A 27,227-nucleotide genomic window follows, 5' to 3' on the forward strand; every position below is an offset into this window, starting at 1 on the left:
ATGATTCTTGCATGCTGAAAAATAATTCTGTATTTCTTTCTAAATGTTGTTTGCAGCTCTTGAAAAAGATTTTTTCTCATACCAACTCGATATTTCTTTTCCAAGTTTTGACTTGAAGTTTAATCGACCAACATTTAAGCAACCAGTAAATTGTCTGGAGTTTTTGACATAACTAGAATAGATGACTCGTTGGAAAATTTTTTCTTTGTAAAAAGATTTTATTCCAGGGGACTCAATTGCATCTCGGTTAGTTTACACTGTTTATTGAAAAAGTAGGCTTAATTCAAGTGGATGCTTTTACATATGCCCAGTAAAGTAGTTATCATGGCTTAACTACAGCGGACAGGTTCTAAAATTTAGGGATGGCAATTTCTATCTTGACAAGGCCAAGGCGGGATTTTTACTTAAAAACAGATTTTGGAGCAGGGATGGGTTTTGAAATTTTACGACCTGTAAGGGTATGGATAGGATGCAGTATTAAGTTAAACTTGACCCTCTCAGGCCCGAGTTTAATAATATCTTGAATTTTATATCAAGAACAGTTGATAGTTTATGTGATTTTTATATGTTTTAATCAAATAATTAAAAAATTTTTATATTTGTTTTTGTTATTTTATTTATTTATTATTCATATAATAGGATATTAGATGTGGGTTTTAGGCCTAAGGAGAGAGTTTTGCATTTTCATGTATGGGGAGGGTTTACATTCTGAAAATCCAACCTGCGGGTTTTAAGGAAATTAAGGTTGAAAGATCTGAGGTAGGTTTAGAATTTACAAAATTCTCCCGAACACTAAGGTTGCCATGCCAGTAAAATTGTTAAAACTAAATTAAGTAGAAAAAGAAAAGTTAAAAGAAGAAAAAAGTTCAACTGGGAGGTTGATGCAAATTTATTACAGAATAGCTATTGGCTCACTGGAATGTGGCAGTAATCCGGGTCAAAGAATTTGAATCATACAAGATTTGTTTTTCCTTGGCTCGCTAAAATGCGGCAGAAATCCAGCACCAACCACGAAGAATTCGAATCAGAAACGAAAGCTTATAACTTATAATTTGCTTGGGGGATGTCAATGAGGACAGGTTGGATCAGAGATGTACACAATCCTAATTCATCTCCAAACTATAAAAAATGATGTTTGGAACCAGCTGATGAGGAAACTGGGTAGGTGGTTGTGTTTATGTATAACCACTTTAAACCTTCAAGAATTTAGAACTGGCCTTTGGGATTAATGACCCTAAACCAGAGAAACTAACTGTGAACTGTCTATCCTCCAATGAGAAAAGCATTTCCACTTTCAATCAACTAGGTATGCTAGAGCTAGAGGCATTATTCATGGATCACCAGTTATTGGAACCACTGTATCCGAGCAATTAAGCTCAAATAAAGTATAAGAAAAAAGAATCTCAGAACGGGGGAATGAAATAAAGTACAAGAGAAAGTCTTTTTTTCATCCAACAAATACAAGAAAGTCAAACAATTAACAAATAACAACTGAATTAATGATGAGCTCATTCCATCATACCCACATGAAGAGACTCTACATCCACTTGCCAGGTAGCAAAAAAAGACTTATTTTAATTTATGAGAGATGTTCTCTCCAAGTGGATCTTGTATTATGCGTATGGCTTGCCTAACAGAGATAACCATATGGGTTATCAGTCGTGTCATACATCCACCTGGCCAGGGTGTTAATAGCTAGGTTGGCCTTATCAACCAACCATTTATGATCCCTCAGACCAGAGCCAGAGGAATGCTTGTCACCGTGTTCAACTTTTGTTTCCTGCACTAATTTTTCTTTCTTTACCCTTCTTTTCTTTTCTAATTCTATTACCAAAGATGAAGGTTAGAATAGAAGACAAGACAATAAAAGGGAATGAATATATTGGTGGGGAATGAAGGAGTAACATGGGGATGCTAACAAACAGGTGCCTTGGCAAGTATTTGCTTTGGAAAACACCTAGAGAACTAGAAGGGCACCATACACATTTTCAAGCATTAAGTTGATCTTCTTCCTAGAAAGAACCAAGTATTTGACAATATGGATATCATCCAAAACATTCAAGCTTGTACATATAATTGGGAGCAGGAAATTATAATTTAATTCTAATTTTATTTTTAATTTTCATTATATGGTCATTTGTTCTCAGTACCTAAATGGCTATATCTAGTTCACCTCAGCAATGGAAAGTTTTTATTGTTCTATACTTCAAATTAAGTCCTAAGGTTGATCCTATAAACATATCCAAACTTCTTTTCTTGAGATTATTCCCTTTGACCAGCTGGAAGCTCTATCTGCTCAAATTAACACTATTTGGAGCCAATATGGGGTATGTACTGATTCATTTGGGCACAACTATAGAGAAGAGCCAAGCAAATAATTCTAGAGATGCACCAGAAGTCCATTATAGAAAAGACATGAATATATAAAATCCAGCTCCATCTGCTTGGAGGACTATTCGTTACAGTAAAAAATTAAATTAAATAGTAACATGCATGAAAGCACCAATTGTGACTCACCATCACCGGTTGAGATGATTCTGCCTTAATAATCACTTAGAACCACAGCCAATCCCCTCTTCTCTCTAACCTTTATCCAACTCTCTGGCTAGGAAATCATAGAGTCCGAGGCATTGGCTGGAGCTGGTGAATTGTCCAGCTCCGCCAAATGATGAGATCTCTTTGTAGTGGCTTTGGTCATATTCAATATTGCATCTAACATCATAGGATCAGTGTCTGGTCAATTAAGCTATGCATCTCCACCACCACCATCTTATGTCTATACCTTCTCTATCACCAGTCACCACCTCCGCGTTATTATCACAAGTCACCTCCTCCACCACCTCCATATCTCCATCTCCTCCACCTTATTACAAGAAGTCTCCCCCAGGACCCCCACCTCTATCACTCATCTACTTCTTTTGCAGCCATTTTATATATTTTACTGTCAGCATTTTCAAATAGGAAATAGCTTCACGACGTAGCTTGAGAAAACAAACACCAACCAGCAGTGGAAAGAAAGAAGAGATATCAGAGATGAGGGGTCAAGGTTTAGTGGTTACTAGCTAGAGTAGCTATTTTATCTTCTGATGGCCAATATTTATTTCATCTTTCTGCCATCTTGAATAGGTTTATTACGGCCATTATGCTCTTTCTTATAAAACATTAGCCTCTTTGAGCTTTACATGGCCTTTGTATTGTCTAGAAATAAATAAAAGTAATAATTTTTCCAACCTCCATGCGTATGTGAATAGTAACCTAGTTTTTTTTTTTTTTAATTTCTATACAAGTGAATGGTAACACAGTTGAAATTATAAGATTTCATCCTTCCAAATCATCGTGCACTCCTGAACATCGAAGCATTAATCTAACCCCCCCCCCCCCTAAAAAAAAAAGAAAGAAAGATAGAAAAAAAAAAAAAAAAACTCGATCCTAATTAAGCATTTGTTTTGTAAAATATTAAACAATATGTCATTAATGTATCATTTGTATTCATGATGTGTGCTTGAATGAGGCTGGTAGTGTAAATTTGGTGGGTAAAGTTTCTATCCAATCTCATGATCAGGTAGGTCTAGATCAATATATAGCCTCGAATTGAAGATTGGATTGGATCGTCTCTATCACAAGTTTTCCAGAAAGTGATTATAGATCAAGGCTTTTTTTTTTTTGACTCATATATAGGATCATTAAGGAAGCTAGATATTATAATGCAATGTGGTGTTGTTCGGCTGTTCTTAACACAAATGAAACAAACAAGAAAAGCATACGGCTGAGCCACAAAATTAATTTGTTTATCTTTTCAGTCTGAAGTCTTTACATCTGAACCTTGGTTATCTTTAAGGGCTGTTTGTCTTATCTCGATGTCATGTCAATCTTCTCTTGAAAAATGCAGTGCCCAATTCGTCACTGTATCTAAACCATTAATTCGAACAATATATGCAAATTACAACTTTCATCATTTTTAACAAGTATTCGGCAAAGAGATTGTTTTAAATCCTCTCGCAAAGAATTGGTTTTCACCCCACCATCATCATCATTACAGCCCGGTTAAACGAACTTGATATTACCAGGCTATGAAGTGTATGATTTCCAAACAGAAATGAACGGAGCAAGAATATAAGCAGATTGTGCTGAGTAAGGTTCAAAATACTGGTATTGCAAAGTATGTTGCTAAGGTAGGAAATGAATACATATTATACTTTGTAAACATATGGATAGTGGAAAGATTCGATACACATTAAAACATTAAGAAGCTCTCATTGAATTCCACACACATTAAAAGCAGTGGATCTAGGGTTGAAACATTTCTCCGTTGTTTTTGGATATTAGATTAAATAAGTCTTATTAGATCCATGAGCAAGGTTCAAAATATCATTATGTATGGGCCCATATCGGCCGATACGTATCGTATTGGGGCCTTCTTGATATGCCCTTACAGGGAGTGTATTGGGTCAGGCCATGGTTCAGAGGGTAGCCGGAACCTAAACCGATCCCTCTGAATCAGTTTTGAAAAAAATAAATAAAACATAAAAAAAAACACCTATACACCTTACCAGTGTATCAGCCTGTATCGATATTTAGAACCTTGCCCATGAGAATGTAGAAGATCCATTAATCTAATCACAAATCATCAACTATTATTATTAAAGGAACTATTCTATATGTTGCTTTTACTTATATATATTAGTGAAAAATAAGTCAACTTAATCTTAAGTTCTTAATACACTGGCTAATGGCTATATAATTTCGTAAAACTATAACATAAATTTAGAAAATTTTATAAACAATACTTTTATTTTCATAAATAATAAATATATTATTATTTATTTTAAACAATCTATTAATTAATAATTTATAAAATATATCAAATCTATTAGAATTTCCAAGATATATATTATCTTATGCAATTCATAAATTTTATTTACTAAATAATTATTCTGTTTCTATTATTTTTACTTTTGTAAACTATCAGAAATTCTTTTTTTTACATAAATTGTTGATGGATTAATGGATTTGATTGATCATTCTTTCCTACCATCAAAACCATTTGAATAAATTATTCTTATGATTTTTGGATTTTACCGATTTTTGGGTAACATCCATAGATCTGTTAATACAAGCAAAAACCACTGTTTTCAAAACCGGGAACCGTTCACCTAACCGGTTTCGTTTTCTTCCAAAACCGCTTTTTCCTCTAAAACCGTTGATTTTGGTCAGCAAACTGCTGAACCGGTCAATTAATTGTTCGAACGGTTTTGAACGTTTTCCATTTTTTTTTTGTCAGAACGGGCCGGCCGCTCGGGTCAAATGGTCGAAACGTTCGAACCGGTAACGGACCCCTGACCAGTTCGGTCACTGGTTCGTTTTTAAAAACCATGGCAAAAACACAAAGATCCAACAAAATATCAATATATTCTTGTATTTCAAACACCAAAACATGTACATCCATTGAATATTAAGGGATTAAATAAAATGAAAAAAAAAATCCTCCTTTCTAATTCCAATTGCATTGATTTTCTTCCTTTTCTATACAAGATCACAACTGTTTTGGCAGATAGACTCCCCTACAAGCATTAGGATGAAGATGAAAAACTTGCACATGGAAGTGATTAAAAAAGTTAACCAGCAAATATAAATCATTCCGCTAGCATGTGTTTTGTATGGACCCATATTTGTCTGTATTGACAGGCATACAAGTTGGATATACCACGATATGAACACTGACAGCGTGTGTGGAATGAATGGGCATTAATCCCATTAAACCCATGTCACGTGTTGGCCTCTATGGGAATGGATATGATACGCCCAACATTGTTGATATTTTAAAACATAGTGCAGAGCCACCATTGAAATAGTAATGGGACTAGGTAAATCAAATGACTTGGTGCGAACTGCAAGTGATAATAAATCAATCGAGTCCCCAATCTGCATAATTTCAAAACCATTCAGTATGAACAGATCATAGCCATATTAGAGCCAGACAAAATGATGGCATACATCAATCATCATCCAAGACTTCTCCCTACCAAATGGGGTTAGATACATGAATCCTATTTCACTACTCCCTTCGTTCAGTGTCATGCCTATCATTGGGTGATTAAATCATTTCTTATTACTTCCACCCAAGTTCTTTTTGTCCGCCCCTAACTATTCTAGCCCCTTTAAATAACAATAGATCACTTTTTCTATCAGGTGTTGTAGATGGTTTTCTATGCATGTAACCAAACCATCTCAATACACCTCATTTTATCACCTATTGGAGTAACTAGCGGGTTCCTTCATATGACTTCATTTCTAACCCTATCCTTTCTAGTTTTACCACTTTCCATCTAAGCATTCTCATTTCCACCACTCAGTTTCTGGGCATGTTAATATACAAAAATAAAAGACTATCAACCAATTTATTTTCAAGGAAAATAGAAAATCATACAAAAACACTAATTGAATAAATTTGTTCAAATAAATAAATAAATAAATAGAAAAAGAATTCAACAGACTAGTTCAACTGTAAAAGAACAAATCAGAAAACTTTTACATATTAGATAATCCAATAGTCTTCTCATTGGAATGACAACCGTCTAGCCAAATAGATTTTTCACTTAGTGATCTCAGGATCATCAAGTGGTGGATACAATCATAGAGATCATTTTGTGCAACTTGATCATTATATGATTTGTGGAAATCCTTCAAAGCCACGATAATCTGATGGCAGATCATTCTCTTAGAACATGGAAGATCTTTAACCTGTGTATATTATCTTTTATAAGTGATCCATTCAGCAAACGAATTTTTTGGCTGCCTCCGATGCCTACACACCCTGTCCACATTGAACATGAATAAAAGTTATATTCCAAAAGCAACCCTCTTGAAAATGCTTTCACTTGTTATAGTCCAAAGGCAACCCTCTGAACATAATCAGGACGTCTCTTGCTTGGCATTCGAAGCAGCCCCGTAATCTGGAGTTCTGTTACTGCCCTGCAGAACCGTGCTCTGAAGAAAACTAGGTTAAGGACAAGTTTCGAGTTCCACCTACCAGAATGTGTTGCTAAAAGGATAAATATTTTTCCACAAGACCATCTAGTTAAGAGCAGGAGCAATGGACCTTGAGATGCTTACATGTCCAAGAACATATATAGCTTCTTTTTCTCCTCAATTGCTTAATAAAATTACTAGTCTCTCCTCTGACTCAGTGTTTCTCACTTTCCACCTCTCTCTCTCTCTCTCTCTCTCTCTCTCTCTCTCTCCCCCCAAAATCCTTCTTTTGCCATTCCCTTTCTACCATTTAGACTCTGAATCCCACAAAAAATCCCATAAATAATACAATTACCATTAACTGCCCCAACTACAAAAATTTTCCTACTTGAGGTCATGTGAGTAATTGGCAGGACCATCAAAAACATACATTTTAAATCTTGAGTTCTACCCATTGTATCAGTGGCATGAAAGTGTAAAGAGAAAAGAAAATAAAAGCTATACTTTTTTTTTTCCGATCATTTAGCAAACTAGTGTCCTAAAGCTACTTAGATGCACTGAAACATAATATTTATGGTTAATATAATGGAACTGACTTTAATCCACCATAAGGCCACCAAATAATTAGAATTTGCAAGTTGTCACACAACATTTAATGAGCATACCAAACACCTATTATATATGCACCTGTTCAAATGAACAATATGAACGTGCAGTACTACTAACAAGCAGAAAATTGGCTGGAAACATATTAACAAAATGCCAACACCGAAAAAAAAAGAGAAAAGAAAAAAACACAGGATACTGAATTGAAGCCTCACTAATGTCATGTGGTTCATCTCTATCTTTTCTTTTCATACTTAGAGGTGATTGCTTCATCTTATGTTTTCCTTTGGTACTTGGCCCAAGAAGAATTTCTTTAAAAGATTGGAACCAGTCATGAAGGTTAATAAGATCACCATGCTCTTGAGCCAAAGTATACCTGAAATGACAGAGTCCATTCTAAGAATTGTATGAAGTATGACAAAAGGACCATCATGATCATCCTTGGAGAAATTTGTCATTGCATGGTCCACTTCAATATAGTTTCTACAACAAGAACCAGAAAAATTTACATAATAGAGGTATCGTGCATTGACGGTAAGAGGACATTCCCACTCCTGCTGCAACAACTACATTGGAGAAAGTTGTGGGACTTCAGAAGATCAACTTGAACCGTTCTTCTTGGATCTCCAATCAGAGCCTACAGAAGTTTAGATGTTTGAAATGCAGAGCTATTAGGACTTGATAACAAAACTTTTCAGATACAGTAATAACTACAAAATTGTAGAGGTCAGGATCATATTCCAAGTACATCACAGAACAACCATAAAATCTTTTTTTCTTTTTACTAGTGGGAAAACATACTTTTGTTTACAATATTTTATTTTATAGGTAACTGCAGAGAAATTTTATTAAAATGAGTCAAAGAGATTTATACAATAGTACAAGCATCCCAAAGAGAGATGCAAGCTGTCACCTCTCTGATGAAATAACAGAAAATACAAGATAATTACAACTCTGCCCAATATAACTGACCCCATCAATATCTTGCCTGGCTAAAGTATCAGCTAGATCACTAGCTGACCTTTGAAGATAGCTTTGAAGATAATTACAACAGTAACCCTTCTATGTGGGGGAATAACCAAGGAAGATACACTTGTGGGCTTTTGGTTCAAATTTATGTCTTTGGACACTTGGGATATGTACATAACAAGTGCAGCCAAAGACACGAAGAGGAATAGGAAAAAGATCCTTGTCCGAATGAAGAAGATTAAAGGGAGACTTAAACCCTAAAACCCCGGATGGCATACAGTTTATAAGGTAGGTAGCAGTGAGAACAGCATCACCCCAAAATTTTGCAGGGACATGTGAGGCAAATAGAATACTTCTTGCAACTTCAACAATATGTCTATTTTTTCTTTCAGCAACTCCATTCTGTTCTGGAGTCCTAACACAGGAGCTTTGATGATTAACCCCTAAATCAGTGAGATAGCAGGTCAGGTTTTTCTCAAAATTTGCATTGTCGGATCTGAAAATTTTAATTCTAGTATCAAACTGGTTTAGGACAAATTCATGGAATTGCCTCACAAGTCTGGGAATTTAATCACAGGACTTCATCAAAAATATCCAAGTAAACCGAGAAAAATCATCAATGAACAAGATAAAATTTTTGTAGCCACCCATAGAAGGTAAGTGGTAAGGCCCCCACACATCAGAGTGCACAATATTAAAAGGAGAAGAAGATCTTTTATTACTCAGAGGATAACTATTTCTACCATGTTTTGATAGTTCACAAGACTCACAATGAAGACTAGACAAATTAATTCCTTTAAACAATTCTGGGAATAAATGACTTAACGCAGAAAAAGAAAGATGACCTAAACAAAAATGACATAACATGACTTGACTGATGGACTCTGTAGATGTAGACCCAAAAGCAATTTTTCCAGGTTGTTCATGGCACTGTCCAAGAGTATCCAACAGATATATTCCATTCGCCTTACGGCCACTCCCAATCACCTTCTGAGACTCCAGATCCTAAAAAACACAATAGGAAGGGAAGAAGGTTACACAACAGTTTAATGACTTAGTTAGACTACTTACAGATAACAAGTTTGTATTTAGTCTGGGTACATGAAGAGCAGAAGGAAGAACCAAGTAGTTTGTAGCCTTGATGGTTCCCTTGCCAGAGATAGGGGCAAGAGAGCCATCGACTAGGGTGATTTTGTCACGTCCAGGAAGTAAATCATATGAAACAAACAAAGTAGAAAGGCTGGTCATATGATCAAAAGCACTAGAATCAATAATCCAAGGGATCCTACGATTACCTGAAATGGTTGCATGATTGGCAGAAGCCCGTATACCTGAATGAGCAAATGCAGAAGAGGTTGAATTTCTTGGAGGGTTGGAAGAAGAGGTCACACCCTCTAGGTGACTGATCATCCTCCCAAACTTCTCATATTCTGCCTTCATAGCTGCTAATTGCTCACTAGCCGCCATCTCTTTAGTTTGGTATCTGTCACTATCTAGACTAGCAGCAACGTTGGCACTCCCTGCCTTTATATTATCAGACTTCTTCTGAAACCGAAGTGGTAGGAGCTCAGCATGCAATTTCCAGCACTTGTCTTTAGTGTGTTTTGGCTTTTTACAGTATCTCCCTACAACCCCCTTGGGTTTTACTCCCATATTAGCAAAGTGATCATTTAGACCAGCCCCTTGGACCTAGACGAGTATTCTGCTTTCTTCACTACTTACCAAGGCATATGCTTGAGACAGTGAGACACTATCCTTGGATAAAATACTTTTCTTTGTAATGTCGAACTCTAGATTTAGCCCTGTCAAGAACTCAAACACCCTGTTTCTCTCAACCAGTTTTCTGTAGGTCTCAGCATCATTAATGGTGTCCCAAGCTATAGCTTCTATCAAATCTATTTCTTGCCAATAAAGACTTCAATGTTGAGAAGTATACAACTAATGGTTTCTCCCCATGTCTCAAATTCTTCACATCACTTCTCAACTTGTAAACCCTAGCCACATTTAATTTTTGGGAATAGGTTTCAGCAACACTATCCCAAATTTCCTTTGTTGAATTCATCCACAAATAGTGTTGACTAATCTGTGATTGCATTGAGTTCACATGCCATCTAATAATAGTATAATTTTCTTGCATCCACCTTTCATATGATGGATCATCTTCTGGAGGAGCCTTTTTGCTCCCGGAGATAAAACCCCATTTGCCTCTACTACAAATATGAATCTTTACTGATTGTGACCAAGCCAGATAATTAGTTCCATCCAGCTTGACTGTGGTCACAGCCAATAGAGAGTCTACAGAGGCTCCCGGAACCTATCCGGATTTAGCAACATGCTTGTTTTCAAAGTCTGAGGAGTTCATCTTCTTAAATACTTCAAAAATGACTTCAAACAACTTCGAATAACAACAAATGAAGACATAACAAAAACTGTGTTGTAATCCAACCTCTATGCAACTGTACCAGTAACCTGTCACACCCGGAAGCTGGGAGAAACAGAGAAAACTCAACCGCTCCTTGTAGACTTCACAAAACACCAATCCAATTGATTCGATCTTCAAGAAGAAGAATGAGAAGGCCTTCAGTCACTGAGCGCCCAAGTCAAACTCCCTGTGGGGCCTGCAATCAGATTTCTCCAAAAAATTAGGGTTTCGGGCAGCACACTTGAATTTGTCAAGAGGACGACAAAACCAGTTCCCTTCTCTCCAGAAACCACTAACAACCGGGCTTAATAGGTTTCTTTAACTATCCATACGATTCAGTTCTCCATACACACTGTGTATGGGAAAAAAAAGGTGAAATAAAAGGAAAAACGAGCCTGCTCTGATACCAAGAAGAAAAGCAGCCTTTTGAGAAGAAATGACCATTTAGAAAGTTGCAAAAATTCAAAAGAAAGTAGCAAAAATCAAAGTTCAAGAGGAGAAAAGAAGAAGAAGAAGGTAGCGGCAACTTGGGTTCAGAGAGAGATTTCCGAACATAATCTCTTCTCTTACTCCCTTAATTCTATTTCATTAAGTTAAACTTTAGTAATTTACAGAGAAGCCCCTAATTGGGTAGAAAATTAAAAAGGCATATAATAATAAAGAATAAAGCCCAAATTAAGGCCCATTACAGCAAAGAACAAAAAAGATAAAAAAGGATAAAAAAGGATAAAGCCCAGATTAAGCCCCCCACTCACTCCATTTTGACTTCCTGAAACCCCTGAAGTAGCAGAATTCTCAAAAGACATGGTAAAAACAAAATTTTAGTCTAAACTCTCAACTTAGGATCCCTCCTTATATCAGAAAAAATTGCTCCACACACAAGTGACCAGTCCACACACACTTCAGTTTTGGACTTAATCTAGGCACAAGAACAGCATCAGTTTCCAGGAAAAAAAAAAAAAAGGTACGGTCAAACTTATTTTTAGACCTGTACAGGTTAACAGTCCCAGCCTACTAATTTTCCATAAGGTCTACAAGCATTGATCATTAAGAGAGATCCTTACACACATGAAATCAAGCCAAAAAACAAAGAAAACGGGTCATCAGTGACCTACAGTCACCTTTTCACAGGTACAGGATCACATGATCCAAAACAGAAGAGGTATAAACCTCACAAGGGTCTGACGGCATTTAGTAGTTCAGATTCATTTGTTTTTTTTTTTTTCTATTGGTACACAGCCAAGGAAAGAAAAGAAAGAAAAAAATAGGGTTGTACCAGTCGCAAATCAGATTCGACCAACCTAGATTCAGTTCTCTGTTCCGTCCAAATTCAGCAAGTTGAAGAAGAAAGAAACTTGATCAATCTGCTCTCACAGTCAATAACCTTGCTCTGATACCATCTTGACAATAAAGCCAATTGAAAATAAGAGAGAAGAGAAGAGAAGAAGAAGAAAGAAGAGAAGAGAGATTGGCGACAATGGAATAGTGTTGGCGGCGCCAGCATTTATTGATATTTATAGGGTGTTTAAATTAAAAAGGGAAAAGACCCTTATGCCCCTGATGTAAGTGAAATACAATAACAGAGAATAAAACAAGAATTTAAACCAACCAAACAGACCCTAACAAGACAGAAAATAATAACTAAAACATAAAATAAACTAGTTTTAACAAATACCTCTGGCCTAGTCAGCATAAGCGTATGCCTCTAGCTTCATGTGTCCATGCTTGGCAAACAAAATACCTTTCCCTGGAGTGCCTTTCAAGTAACACAGAACTCCTTCTCCAGCTGCTAAATGTGTATCTCTAGGAGAATGCATAAACTGACTAATAACACTTACTGCATAGAAAATATATGGCCGAGTCATGCAGAGATATAACAACTTCCCGAGAAGTCTCTAGAACACTCCCCTATCAGTCAACAGCTCATCATTAGTAGTAGAAAGCTTATGGTTTAGGTCTATATGGGTTGGTTTAGGTCTATATTGGTGGAAGTTGGTTTAGCACTAAGTTCACCAGTACCCGCAAGGAGATGAAGAACATACTTGCGTTGAGAAATGAAGATACCATCCTTAGATCTAGCAACTTCAATTCCCAAGAAGTATCTAAGATCCTCCAAATCTTTTATCTCAAATTCAATGTTAAGAAATCTTTCGAGCTTAATCACTTCCTGAGTGTCATTACTCGTAACCACAATGTCATCAATATAAACAATCAGAAAAGTAGTAGCTAGAGACAACAAAATTCGAACTGAAGTCATTTTAGCCACAAGACCAAAAGTCTCAAAGTAATCAATACCATACATCTGAGTGTAACCCTTAGCAACCAATCGAGCCTTAAACCTCTCAATAGTGTCATCAGAATGATACTTGATGGTAAATACCCATTTACAACCCACTGGTTCCTTCCCTTCAAGCAAATCCACAATATCCCAGGTATGGTTCTTATGCAAAGCATCTAACTCAGTCATAAGAGCATCCCTCCATTCTGGTTTGAACAAGGCTTCTAGTACAAACCTGGGAATCACATGGGTAGAAACAAAGGCAATAAAAGAATAATAAGGGATAGAAAGTTGTAGGACAAATGTTTAGAGATACAATGTGTTGTACACTTCCGCTTGCCTTTGCGAAGGGCAATAGGAAGGTCAAGGTTTGGGAAGGTAGCAGGTGGGTTAGAGGAAGGCTGACCTGTTACCTCAGTAGTGATGGGAGGTGCAAGAGGCTTTGATGAAGGAATGGAAACAACTTGCCCATGCCTAAATCTTTGTCTTTGGTACCACCTTTGGAGAACAGGATGTCAGGAAAATATAGGTGGATGAGCTGGGGGAGGAGGGGGACCAGGAACATGTGAGTTAGACACAATGGAAGGAGAGGCAATAGAAGAAGATGACTCAACAAAAGACTCAAAAGGAACTAGAAGAGGAACTGGAGACATAGCAAATGGTTCCTCAAAATGCGCCCCCTCAAGAGGGGTACCAAAGAAACGAATTGACTCAGCAAAAGTGACATCCCTAGAGACAAAGCAGGTGCTATGAACCAGATCAAAACAGCAATATCCCTTCTATGTGGAGGCATATCCTAGAAAAATGCACTTATGTGCCTTAGGCTCAAACTTGTATTTCTAATGATTATGAACATGTACATAGCAAAGGCACCCAAAAACTCGGAGAGAAAGAGAAAAGAGATCTTCATCTAGAAAGAGAAGGCTAAATTGGGTTTCGAAACCCAGAACCCAGGAAGACATGATTAATCAAAACAGTGGCAGTAAGGATAGCGTCCCCCCAAAATTTAATAGGAACATGAGATGCAAAAAGGAGGCATTTAGCAACCTCAACCACATGGCGGTTCTTACTTTCTACTACTCCATTCTGTTGCGGAGTGTAGGAACAGAACTTTGATGAATAACCCCAAATGTCTAAAAGGAGGATGAGAGGTTCTTCTCAAAATAGTCACTAGCATTATGAAATCGAAATATTTTGGTCCAGGTGTTAAACTGGGTAAGGATAAGTTCATGAAATTTTTGCACAATAATTGATACTTCATCCCAGGATCTCATGAGATAAATCCAAGTATAGCAAAAATAATCATCCATAAAGAGGATAAAATACTTGTAGCCCCCTATAGTAGGCAAATGATATGGCCCCCACACATCAAAGTGCACAATATGAAAAGAAGAAATAGATCTTTTATTGTTTATTGAATAAGAATGTCTACAATGCTTTGCAAGTTCACAAGACTCACAATGAAAACTCGATAAAGACACTCCCTTAAACATATCAGGAAACAAATAACTCAAGGGAAGAAAAGGTAAATGACCAAACCATAAATGACATAACATGACTCTATCAATAGATTCTAACAAAACATACTCCAAAGCAACTCCAATAAATGGTCCAAGACTCTTATCAAGTGTGTTCAGCAAGTATATTTCATTCACCTCATGGCCATTCCCAATCGTCCCCTTAGATTTTATTCCTAAAAAAAAAATGGGTAGGAAAAAAGGTTATGCTACAGTTCATGGATTTATTCAAGCTACTAACAGATAAAAGTTTGGTGTTAAGCTTGAGGACATGAAGAACAAAAGATAAAACAAGTGTGTCAGAGGCCTTGATATCTCGTTTGCCAGAGATGGCAGTAAGAGACCCATCAGCAAGGGATATATTCTCTCTACCAGAGAGGAGCTTATATGAACAAAAGAGGTTAGACAAACTAGTCATATAGTATGTTGCACCAGAGTCAATAATCTAAGGGATTTTATGATTACCTGAAATTGTAGCATGATTTGCAGAAGCACGAGTACTTGAGTGAGAAAATGCGGATGATGAGGTGTTGCCTGAAGGGTTGGATGCTGAAACAATGGTCTCCAGGTGATTAAGTAGCCTCCCATACTTTTCAGACTATGCCTTTACTGTTGCCAACTACTCCATAGCTGAACTTTCTTCACTTTCCTTGTTTCTACCCTCAGGTACTGTGGCAACATTAACATTCTTAGGCTTCCCAGTCTGACCATTCTTCTTAAAGTTGATATTGTTGTTGTTCCAAAACTTGTCCAAAAGAATATCTGGATGAAGTTTCCAACAAGTGTCCTTAGTATGCTTCGACTTCTTGCAATATTCACATATTACTTCCTTCTTCTCAATCAGCCCCTTCGGCTTTATTCCAGCATGTAGAAAGTGTTCTGTAGGTGGTCCTTGTAACTGTACTTGTCACATACTCTCTTCACTAATTACCATGGCATATGCTTGGGCAAGAATGACCTCATCTTTAGCCAAGATGTTCTACCTAGTAATGTTGAACTCAGGGTTGAGTCTTGTGAGAAACTCAAACACCCTGTTTCGTTCCACCAGTTTTCTAAATGCCTCTGCATCTTTAGTACTCTCCCATACAAATGTCTCCATAACATCAATTTCCTACCATAGTGACTTCAACATGGAGTAATAAACCGCTAAACTCTTCTCACCCTGTCTTAGATTGTTCACGTCACTCTTCAACTTATAGGCTCTTGCAACATTTAACTTCTATGAATATGTTTCTGTAACACTATCCCAAATCTCCTTGGTTGAGGTCATCTAGAGGTAATGCTGACTTATATGAGGCTGCATAGAGTTGACCAACCACCTAATCACCCCATGCATTCATTTCTCATATGCAGGGTCTGTCTCTACAGGTTTCACATTACTACCTGTGAAATACCCTAATTTACCTCTACTGCAAACATAAACCCGTATGGATTGTGCCCAGGCTAGATAATTGGTTCCATCTAATTTAATTGTGGTCACACCAATCAAAAAGGAATCAACTGAACCAACCCCAGATATCGGCATCTTCATCATTTCACTTCCAGATTGCTCCATTGATCAAACGAAAATCAAAAAAACTAGTTTTTCAATCTTTATAGACATAACTGAGGTCAATACAGTACCTGGAGATTCAAACACGGATTTCACTGCACCCAGCTACCAGAGCTTCCCAACCTTCTTCAAATCTCAATCGCACACTTCTGGGGATCAAACTACACCTCCCAAGCCCTAAGCACCACACCCAATCCTTCTCCTTAACCTGTAACTTGAAATTTCTATAGTCAGCTAGGGTTTTAGGCAGAAAAATTACAGCTTCATTTCCTAGCAATTTTTAAGCAGATTCTAACTCTCCAAACCCTCTACCAACTAGGCAAATAGTCCTCTGATTGATCAACAACTTATCTCTCCATACACTCTTCTAATCGAAGGGTGTATGGGAAAAAAAAAGAGAAAAAGAAAAGAGGAAGAACTGCTATAATACCAAGATGTGAATCTGTCCTTCAAATTTGATACAAAACTGATAAAAATTAAGAAAAGTGAGAGAGAAAAGAAGGTTACAGTTAGAATAGAAGAAGAGAAAGGAGAAGAGAGTTTGATGGGTTTCTCTCTCCCTTCACTAATCTTCTATTAATCTTAATAAATTATGCTAATTACAAGTCTGCCCTTTAAGTGGGCAGCCAGCAAAGCAAGAACTTAAAAGAAATTAAAAAGAGATCAACAGGCCCATTAACTCATAAAATAGATAGAAAACTACTTAAACATAAAACAAATATTAGGGCCCATTCGGCCCAGTCTCTCTACAGAACCCGCTGAGCCTGTATAGACATGTTGCTGTTTAACCATTTGAGCTTCTTAATTTCATCCCTCTATAGCCACACCACAGCCTCCAGACTCCTTAGCCAGCTCACCACCTTCGAATTCCCTTCATTGACTAATCCTTCAATGTTTACTTCTCTTGCTATACCAATTGGATTTCAGCCCTTAAGGAGTCCCCTATACCAATTGGACCAAAATACAAAGATATTATGTTGTCCTCTTCATTTCTGAAAACTTCCCCTAGCCTTGACTACTCCCATTTTGGGTACTAAATTACCAACCCATAGGTCTTCCAAAAACAAAATTTTATTCCCAGAACAAGTTTTTCAAGTGTTATAAATAAAATATAGTGGGCTGGGCTGACTATATGTCTTTTTATTTTTCTCTTTATTTGTTAGCCTATGTTATTGGGTCATATGTTTTTGTTCCTGTTGCCACCTAATGAGGCACATATGTGTTCTTCTCTTTCTCCTGTTTCTTCTTTTTCTTCCTTCACAGGTTTGTATACACGGTATCAGAGCACTGAAATCAACTAGAGAATCTAATTTAATCCTGCTTCTTCCTATTCTCAGATATGTCTTTTGTTTGTCCTTTTTGATTTGCACCATCCAGCAGCCCTAGATCTGATCATAAGTTATGAAAACCAGACTCTAAGGTTCTTCCTTGGGTGTAGGAACCAAGGAGAGACCTAAGTTGAATGAGTTATGCCCTACTAGGGTTTATTTTTCTGTCAGTAGCCACTCAGCTACGAGAGATCTGATTTAATATCAGATCTAGATTTTCGACTGAGAAGAACAGATCAGGAGATTAGTTAAAAGAGGTATGTAGCTGTCAAGTGAGAGAAGCTTCACTAGAAAACAGAATTAAAAGGATTTCAGCCCGAGATTACTTTCAAAATTGATCAGCTGCAAGTTTCTTTGTTTTCAAGACTCAAAATGTCTTCAGGCATAGGGGAAGTGACTTCCAGATATTATAGGTCAGGAGAGACCACAACAAACATTGAAAATCCCAACCTATCCAGCCCTCAAATCACCAATGTGAAGCTTCATGAATATAACTACAGGGAGTGGTTGATTTCAACCATGATGTTCATCATCTTCTGAGAACTTTTGGGATATATTTGAAAAATCAAGGAACCTAAGGAGGAAGAACCTAACTATAAGACTTGGTGTAGAGAAAATGCTGCTGTCATGTCTTGGTTACTGCCTTCTGACTCCCAAAATTTCTAGAAAATCCATTTCCCTACAGCCTTCAAGACTTCAGAGAATATGTCAAAAATCTATGGACAACAAAATGGAAAATGGGTCAAGAAAGCTCGAATGAGGAACGTGAACAATTTCTCAAGTGTTGAGCCTTGACGTCTTCGCTTGGCATTACGAGGGCAGGGATACAAACGAGGAGAATTGGGTCGACCTCCTCTTTCTCTAGTAGTATCCGCTGTCCACATACCATCTCGAAGCCCCAGTAGCACCTGCTATTAGATAATCAAGCTCTCTTGCCGGCTAGAGGAAGGGAAAGAAGAAGCGTAGTGTCCAACTTTTTGCCTTGTGAGAAGTTCCCAGCTATAGTCACTGCCATGCCCTTTTGAAAAGCCTTGTCTTAAGATCAGATGCCCTTGCTCGGCTAGTAGCTGGCATCCTCTTCCCTTGCATAGAAGGGAGAATTCTTCATACTGGATGTTGACTCCTACTCCCGAAAGAAAAGATCTAAGGCGTCTTGGATAAAGTCAGAAATAGATAGCCTGCCTTGGCGGCACATCAGTGTCAGCCTTGGCAAGGTAAATCTCCCCAGATTTATCCAACGGCTGTAAAGATTCTAAACTAACACGAATCTCATGTGTCCAGTTTAAGGGTATTACATAAAAACACACCATAATAACATGAATCAAATATGTACTTTATTCAGTTACATTAAATGTCATAATGTATATCATTCTGAGTGGAGCTAAGGGCATACACTGTCTAACAACCTACTCCTATCTCCCTATTCTTTCTCAGGTTTCTCAAGTTTGAATCATATTGACATGGTATCAGAGCACTAGAGGCATGCAGCTGTCAGATTTTTTCCTCTCCACTCTTTCCACTTGCTCTGTATCTCCACCTCTCAGATCTAATACCACAGCTCCCATAAGAAACCAGGGCTGAGAAGATTAGAAAAGGGATGCAAATGGACTCCAAAAGTCCAAAACCTGATATGACAAAAGATTCAATTGATATTCAGGTCTGATTAAATTTTATAATATATTATTATATATAACTTGTAATAATAAATTCAATATTTTATATTTACATAGATCTATTATTATATAAATCAAAAAGTAATTTACTGTCTTTTTAATATTTTAGTTTTTTCTTTATTTTAAAGACATAAAATGGACTTGGATTAAATCTGAATCTTATCCAAGTAATAGGATCCAAATCCAATTCAAGATCCCCTAGATCCAAATGGATTCTGGATCGGTTTTGGATTTCAATTTTCAATAATTGGACCGAGTTCGGATAAGATCTAATCCAAATTCAACCTAGTTACAGCCTAGTTTAGTGATTTCAGCAGCTTGAATGGTCACTTGAAGCAACCGCATGGTGGTGTAAAGACCCTCTACTTGATGTTCCAAAGAGAATAATGGTGAACGAAGTGAGTACTACTCAAGATTGATAGCAGTAGATATATAGAAGTAATATGGCTTCCTCTAATGGTGAATCAAAACTTGGATTGATGGTGTGAAACCATATTGTCTTACCACTGAATTGACTCCATTCAAGTTGAATGCTGAGAAATATGTTCCCTGGATTAAGTCTACAGAAGCTTTCCTAACACAGAAAACATCAATACCTCCTTGATTCTAAGCCATTACATGGTTCTACTGGATACAGTGAGTGGGTCCAAGAAAATGCCCATACTATGAAATGGCTGTGGAATAACATGGAAACTAAAATAAGCATTGATCTTTATGTTCATGAACATGGAAAATGATTTTTTTACTGTAAATAAAAATTACAAGAATTACTTTAAACAATAGGTCTCAAAATCACCATAATTAGTAATTAAAATTTACTAATAATTTCTATGATGCCTGAAAGAGTGCCATATTGTGTTGGATACTTCAATTTTTAGTGTAAATTTTGTATCCAATACCACCCCCCGGCCAAACAAAAGAAAAACTCAAAATTCTGTTCACTGAAATCTAGTGATTCTCAATTCTCATTATCACCTTCTAGATAGATAAAGTAGATGAAGTTTCATTGTTCTGCCTTATCTTCAGTTATTAAGCATTAAGATATATTCTCTAATCTTTATGTATTTTATGCTTTATATACATATAACTGTTATCATGTATCCAAATTTTTCCAGCATAGCTACAATATAGATTGCCTTTGCAATATGCCACTTGATAGTGATCTTTTAACATTTATTCTATTTCTAATTTCTCACACTCTCTACTTTATCCCCTCCTTGATGAGACCTAAAATGTTGAACTTATCTTGCAAAATTTAATTAACTAACCAAAAGAACTATACTTTTCTTGTATTCATATTGTATTAATTAAATATCACATCAAATAAGGTTTTTATATAAGAATTATGCCCAAGGTTGGTATAATTGATTGCCTAATAATGATCCTCTAGGCCCTACTGTTAGCTTATGGTTTAATACTTTAATTACACTAGAGTGAAGACTAAACAGGACAAGTTTAACCTCAACATTTGTGGTACCATAGAAAATGGTGCATGCAAGTCAAGCCCAATATTTGTAAATAGAAAGTACTCCATTCTGCATTGACAGTTTAACAGAGATTGCCAGCATTAATTAGAACTTTGGAAATTTACTCCCTTTTCCTTTTATTTATTTTAATTAATCATGGCATAGGTCACAAGTACAGGGAAAGGAAACATGTTTTCTCTTAAAAGGAGGTTGACCTATTCACTTAGTCAAAATAGGAAAACTTTCAATGGCAAAGCTCATGCAAGTATATCAATAAAAGCTAAATGTCAACAAATACTTACTGATTGAAGCAATTCAACATTCTTAAAACATATAATTTCATGAAAAGGTATACACTCGATTGGCTGCAGATAATTCCTGTTCCATAATCCAAGGATTAGCCAGAAAAGAAAAAGTATTAGATAATTGACAATATCATTTAGAAAAGCTTATAGTCCTGATGAAACACACCATTTTGTTTCTATGCTTTAATGCTATGTAAGAGAAATTAGAACTCTACAATCAAGAAGTATCATGGCAGACAAATTACTTTGTTAAGGGTAGGCAACTTATTTAGATTCATATTAAGGGCTTTATTTTTGCATTGGAAATACCACAACAAATGCATGAAAGTGATAAACAAGGGAGTACAATCCAAGGAAGGACCACCAAAAACTAACAGTTTTCTGCATATAGACTGAGTCTAAAGAAGACAAGAACAAGAGCTGGAGAAAACAATGATGGAAGCTTAACCATCAATTACCCCCTAATCATTATATGATCTAAATATTCTATACAATTGCTAAAATGACCCTTGTTACGGGTAGGCAAGTTATTTAGATACATATGAAAGGTTTTTTATTCAGTGGCAATACCACAACAAATGCATGAAAGTGATAAACAAGGAAATATAATCCAAGGACGGACTACCAAAAACTAAGTTTTCTGCAAATAGACTGATTCTAAAGAATACAAGAGGACAAGAGATGGAGAAAACAATGATCAAAGCTTAACCATCAACTATCCCCTATTCTTATTATATGATCTAAATATTCTCAAATTCCACTAGGAGTGGCTAAACAGAAATACACAAAAAGAGATTTGCAAATAAGAAAATAATACTATATGACATGAAGTTGCACTAAAAATATAAAATCATCATCTATCAGCCTTATTTTCTTCAACTCCCCCTTGAACAGATGTAGCGACACGAAGATCATGATGCAAATGAGTCATGGCCTTGATGAAGATATCTGGAACTTGAATATCAGTAACTATGTATGAAGTACAGTCCACACTAATATGCTTTGTACGCTTATGGAAGATTGGATGTTAAGTAATCTAAATGTTACTCATCTTATTGGCATATAATGGTTTAGGAGATAAATTAGTGACATTAAGATCAGTAAACAGACCTCCAAGCCAAATAATTAAACTATAAGCTGAATGCATTGCCCTGTACTCGGCTTTCAAGTTAACATACCTTGATTTGCACTCCCATTATTATTAAATTTACATACATACATACATAAAATTAAGTTACATGTTATTTTCAAGTTTATATATATATATATATATATATATATATATATATATATCACCTATTGGTTTGGCTAGTCTTACTAGGACTAGGAAAAACAGAAATTACAGAATTGCCAGACTAATCAAATCAAACTACAGGTCAGACTCCACAAACATATAAAATAACCAAAACACTCCTACCATCTAAACATTCAAAAATACATAAAAAATCAAAAATTTTGATATTTAGCTCTTTGTCTCCTACGTCAGTATTGAATGGTTAAACCAATCTAAGAAAAGAATATTACACATCACTATGTACCCACGAAAGTACAACAAATCAATTAAAGCACTTAACGTAGAAAATAAAATTGTGAAAGTTTCAAGATATATTAGAAAGGATGAGCCTACACAATCATGTACTCCATCAAAGTAGCAGATTTCTCATTAACTGTTTTTTTGTCCTCCATATTCATAGTACCCCGAGATGAAGGCCTCCTACAACATGAAGACAAATAAATGGAACAGTTAGCATATAATGCCTTTACCTGGTATAAAGCTCAGAGTACATCATGAAGCAATATCAGAATCAGCTATCTAAATTCCTTTTTCATCAAAATGTAACAACCACGTAAAGGATAACTTTTTTCATACATAAACGATTCCTCTTTGTGTTTAAACATACTAGTATAATTGCAAAAACCTAGTAAGAACCAAGGAATGCATTGAGTGTTATTGCCCCAATTGAAGAAAAGAATTGTGGATGAAAAAAATAATGCCATAAAAAGAAAGTAAAATATGCTAGTAACATTAAGATATCCATGCAAGCAATAACCAATAAGATGCAAGGAAAGACTTATTTTATGGACAAGACATGAATGTGATATTACCACTAACTTAGCCGTGGTATGTAACGTAGCATGTAACATCCTTACATTAAGGAAATCTTCCTGTTTTCTTACTTTGTTTTTGTTGGAAGATAAATAAAGAAGAAAATTTATTAGAGAACAACCAGCAGAAAATACAGGAAGGGACAAGGTATCACCCAAGAAACTCAAAATAAACCAACCCAAACCAACTTCCAGGCAAACCCTCAAACAAAACAAAAGGCACTAAACTCAAAAACCTGCCACAAACAGACCTGAATCAAAGCCAGAACCCCTACTTATAGCTTATCTCCCCTCTTTCCAAAAACCAAACAATCAGACACCCAACCCAAAACCCTTCCCAACAGCAGAGCTCACACCCTTCCTTCAAGACCTTCATCAGTAGGAATCAGAACCTCTTTTCTCCTCTTCGTAGTTTTTCTTATCTTCTTTGCCCTTTTATTTATACCAACTCCAAAAAGGTCACCCCTTAGTCTAGGAAAAATCATTGAAACTGTCATATTTCGGCTTTGCCCCCCCCCCATTATCATTAATCCTTTCCAACTCTATGACTGTGTTCTTCTCAAATACTTGTTCCACTGTCACACCCTCTTCATTCTCCACTTCAAAGGCAGAACCGCAAGCCTTAGAAGATGGAAACTCCACCCGTCATTTCTTCCTACGAAAAATAGACACCAAATTTTACTTACCTCCACCTCTTTGTTGATGACCATCTCCAAGTCAGCTTTCTTTTTTCAATTTCATGTGTTTCATCCATCAGAATCTCACCTTCCTTGCTTTCCGCTTCCTCTTCACAATCTTTCTCAAGAGGTTTTGTTCTGTAGGCTCTTTTTCTCTGGTAAATCTTTGTTTGCTTTGCTCCAAACTCATTTGTTTCCTCCCTGTCATTTGCTTTTATGTCAGGTGACTGGTCCCCACCCACCTCCTTTTCCGCATTCTCCTTAGAATCAGTTCCTTCCTCCTCCTGAACATCAATTGTGATAACTCCAGTTATATCATTCTCCAAGTTCATCTTCTGGACCAGCATCAAAATGGAAAATGATGGACCAACATTATCGTCCATCAACCCCCAACCTTTTCCAGACTTTACGCTCGACCCACGTGACCACATACACAATCACATGGACCTCTCTTCCTCATTCAACCAAGCTCCTGCCCTAGTTCAACCTCCTGATATTTTACTCTCTTTGTCCAGTTCAACTGTATTAAATTTCTGTTGCACCTTACTACCTCTGGTCCCCACCTTTCATGTGAAGAGGCACCCACCTTTACACTCTTTGCGAAAGTTTTAATACCCACCCTCTATTTTCGAAATGGCTTAAATTATTCTCCTTTTCCAAAGTAAACTCCCCATCTTCACTCGTTCAACCCATTTCATCTTCCCTAGGACCTCGACCCTCCACAATCTTACCTTTCTCCAATCTCTCTCCTCCACATGTTCTCCATTCCTCCAAGATTCCATCGTCTTCAACCTTGAAGCAACTATTTCATAGAATCACTTCAACTTCCAAAAGAATCCGAACCTTGAACCAGTGACCATCTACAAGCAAATCCCAAGCTCAAGGAACATCATCTAGTTTTATTCACACTACCCTAAGGCTCACAGCATGGAAATCTTGAAGATTAAGACTGACTGTTAATCTTAAATTGTTCAAATGTACATTGATTTGGTCCAAAATTCAGGCATCTATGACAAATACAAAGACTGACTGTTAAATCAAGCTGAAAGTGAAGAAAAATATAGAGAGATAAAACACAACACCTATAAGCATACAAAATTTTTAATCCAATTAATATTGTATTTAAATCAAACTGGCATTGCATTCGGTGGATTTCATTTGATTTAGGATGCTAGGGGGGATTAGTTATGGGTGTATTGTTATCATTATGCAGTTGGGGACTTTTCTCTTTGTTCTGTCAGGGATGATAAGGGAGCTTGAGAGGGGGTTTTGGTTCTTCATTGTAGTCTTTGGTATAATATTATCTAGGGTGGCATTGTTTTTGTTTCATCTTTTAGGTGACTGTAATCACCTTCTTTGTATCTTCATTTTTCTTCTCTCAATAAATTTTACTTTACTACAAAAAAAAATATTGTGTTTAACCAAAAACAAAACAGACTGATCATTTTCTTAAAGTAAACAATCAAAAGAAAAAAAAAGGGTAACATAATAGGTAAAACTTTTCATCTTAAAAGGAAAAAATGAATAAAGAAATAAAGATGCATAATTTCTCACTTGACTCTTGGTTGAGTATGCTGAAGATTCTAGCACATTGGCATCATGATGATGTTTCTGACTAAAGTAGAAGCCACTCCTAGGGGTGGCAATTTCTCACCCAACCCGTTAAACCCACCCAGTATGCATAATTTCTCACTTGACTCTTGGTTGAGTATGCTGAAGATTCTAGCACATTAAAATCATGACGATGTTTCTGACTAAAGTAGAAGCCACTCCTAGGGGTGGCAATTTCTCACCCAACCCGTTAAACCCACCCAGTATCTAACCCACCCATTTACTTGGCGGGTTGGAAATGAGTTGATCGCCCATTGGGTCAATTTAAATGGGTTGTCTTGGGTTAGGTTATGGATAACCATTGGGTTAACAACTAATGGTACAAGTGTGAATTCCTTAGCCATTTTTCTTTAATTTTCTTCATTTGAGTGAAATAATTTATAATAAATGCATTAATTTTCTATTAATCATTAACTAAAATTAGTTTTGACTTGAATCAACATAGTTCACCCAAATTGACATAAATCCAAATCAACCCAACCCGAGTCCAGACCGGTCCAGCTCAGTTCAGCCTGGTTCAAATACGAACAGACCCAATCACCTCGGTTTGATCTGTTTGGGTCGAGTTGTCGACCGGTACAGTTTGAACCCAGTCCAATCCAGGTCAGTTCGATACGAACACCCCAACTCTGATCCGGTTAGCCTGGGCTGATTACCTTGACCCGGTTCGAATTGGCCAACTCCGTCCAGAACCCTATGCAACCCGATATAGATTGGTCTGGTCTGACCCAAAACCATACCAGTCTAGACTGCCCACCTTGACCCAATTCGGATTGGTCGGCTCAATCCCAAACCTTTGCACAACCCGATATGGACCGATTTGAGTCAACCCATCATATGTTGAACTGGTCCGACCAAACCAATCCGAATCCAAACGCTTCAACCACTCTTGATGTGATTAACTTGAAGATAAATCCAGTTAGATAGTTCAAGTTGGTCTGATCGATTTGAACCTAAGTGGTTCGATAAAACTTGAAACCTAAACATAGTCAAATGGCTCAAGCGATTAACTTCTTTTTATTCTCCTTCTAAAAATAATATGCATGTAATGTGATTTGAACCTTCACCACTTGTGTAAACAATAGCTTCCATGACCAACTTATTTGTCAAAAGGGAGTTAGTTTTTACTTTTAAGTACAAAAATATAAGATTAATGGGTTTGGGTTGAACCCAACCCATTTAATTTTATATAACTGGGCCATTAATAGGTTGGCGGGTTAGATGGGTTAGATTGAAGCTCAAACCAACCAAACCAAACCCAGCCCTGCTCAATTGCCACTGCTAGCCACTCCAGACTAACCCAATCTAGCCCCTCATGGACCCAAATGCGGGCCCAGCTAAAACCCAAGCCTAATCCTTGAAAAATTTTAGTCTCAAAGTCCAACTGAGCCATAGTCCAATTAAAACAAACTTGTACAATTCAGCCAAATCTGATATCAGCCAACTCCAAGAGTGATGTCGTGCTAACTTTGACACCAGATCTAGAGACAAAAAGAAAGTGAAATAGAGTTCCAAACAGAAACAAGAAGTAACAAGGTGTCTCTTCTTTTCTTCCTTTTATCTCTATTCAATCAAATATTCTTGAATATATATCACCAAAAATACAGCAATTATTTCCAGAAGTACACAATATACACATATTTTCTGCTACTCATCCTCAAAACAAAAAGAAAAGAAGAATGATACATGTATTATGCAAGTTAGTAAACCCAGATTGGGGCTGGACACATAGTCATACTGCCCACCAG

The 27,227-nt window shown here is 36.7% G+C and overlaps 1 protein-coding gene across 3 annotated transcripts in view; it reads right to left on the minus strand.

The window, feature by feature from the left end:
- Positions 1 to 6,438: 6,438 nt before the first annotated feature.
- Positions 6,439 to 27,227, minus strand: part of ORC3 (origin recognition complex subunit 3) — a 40,501-nt gene continuing 19,712 nt past the window's right edge. For all 3 annotated transcript variants that reach the window (XM_088981214.1, XM_088981212.1, XM_088981211.1), the window contains 5 exons: positions 22,713 to 22,799; positions 21,083 to 21,158; positions 8,085 to 8,212; positions 7,775 to 7,951; positions 6,439 to 6,987 (listed from right to left, as the gene is read on the minus strand). In XM_088981214.1, coding sequence (XP_088837340.1) covers positions 6,882 to 6,987; positions 7,775 to 7,951; positions 8,085 to 8,212; positions 21,083 to 21,158; positions 22,713 to 22,799 — 574 coding nt within the window. In that variant the 3' untranslated portion in view covers positions 6,439 to 6,881. The remainder of the gene's footprint in view (positions 6,988 to 7,774; positions 7,952 to 8,084; positions 8,213 to 21,082; positions 21,159 to 22,712; positions 22,800 to 27,227) is intronic.

Source organism: Nelumbo lutea, chromosome 3, assembly GCF_056320005.1.
Source record: "Nelumbo lutea isolate HS-2025 chromosome 3, American lotus-T2T, whole genome shotgun sequence".
Taxonomy (NCBI): Eukaryota; Viridiplantae; Streptophyta; class Magnoliopsida; order Proteales; family Nelumbonaceae; genus Nelumbo; species Nelumbo lutea.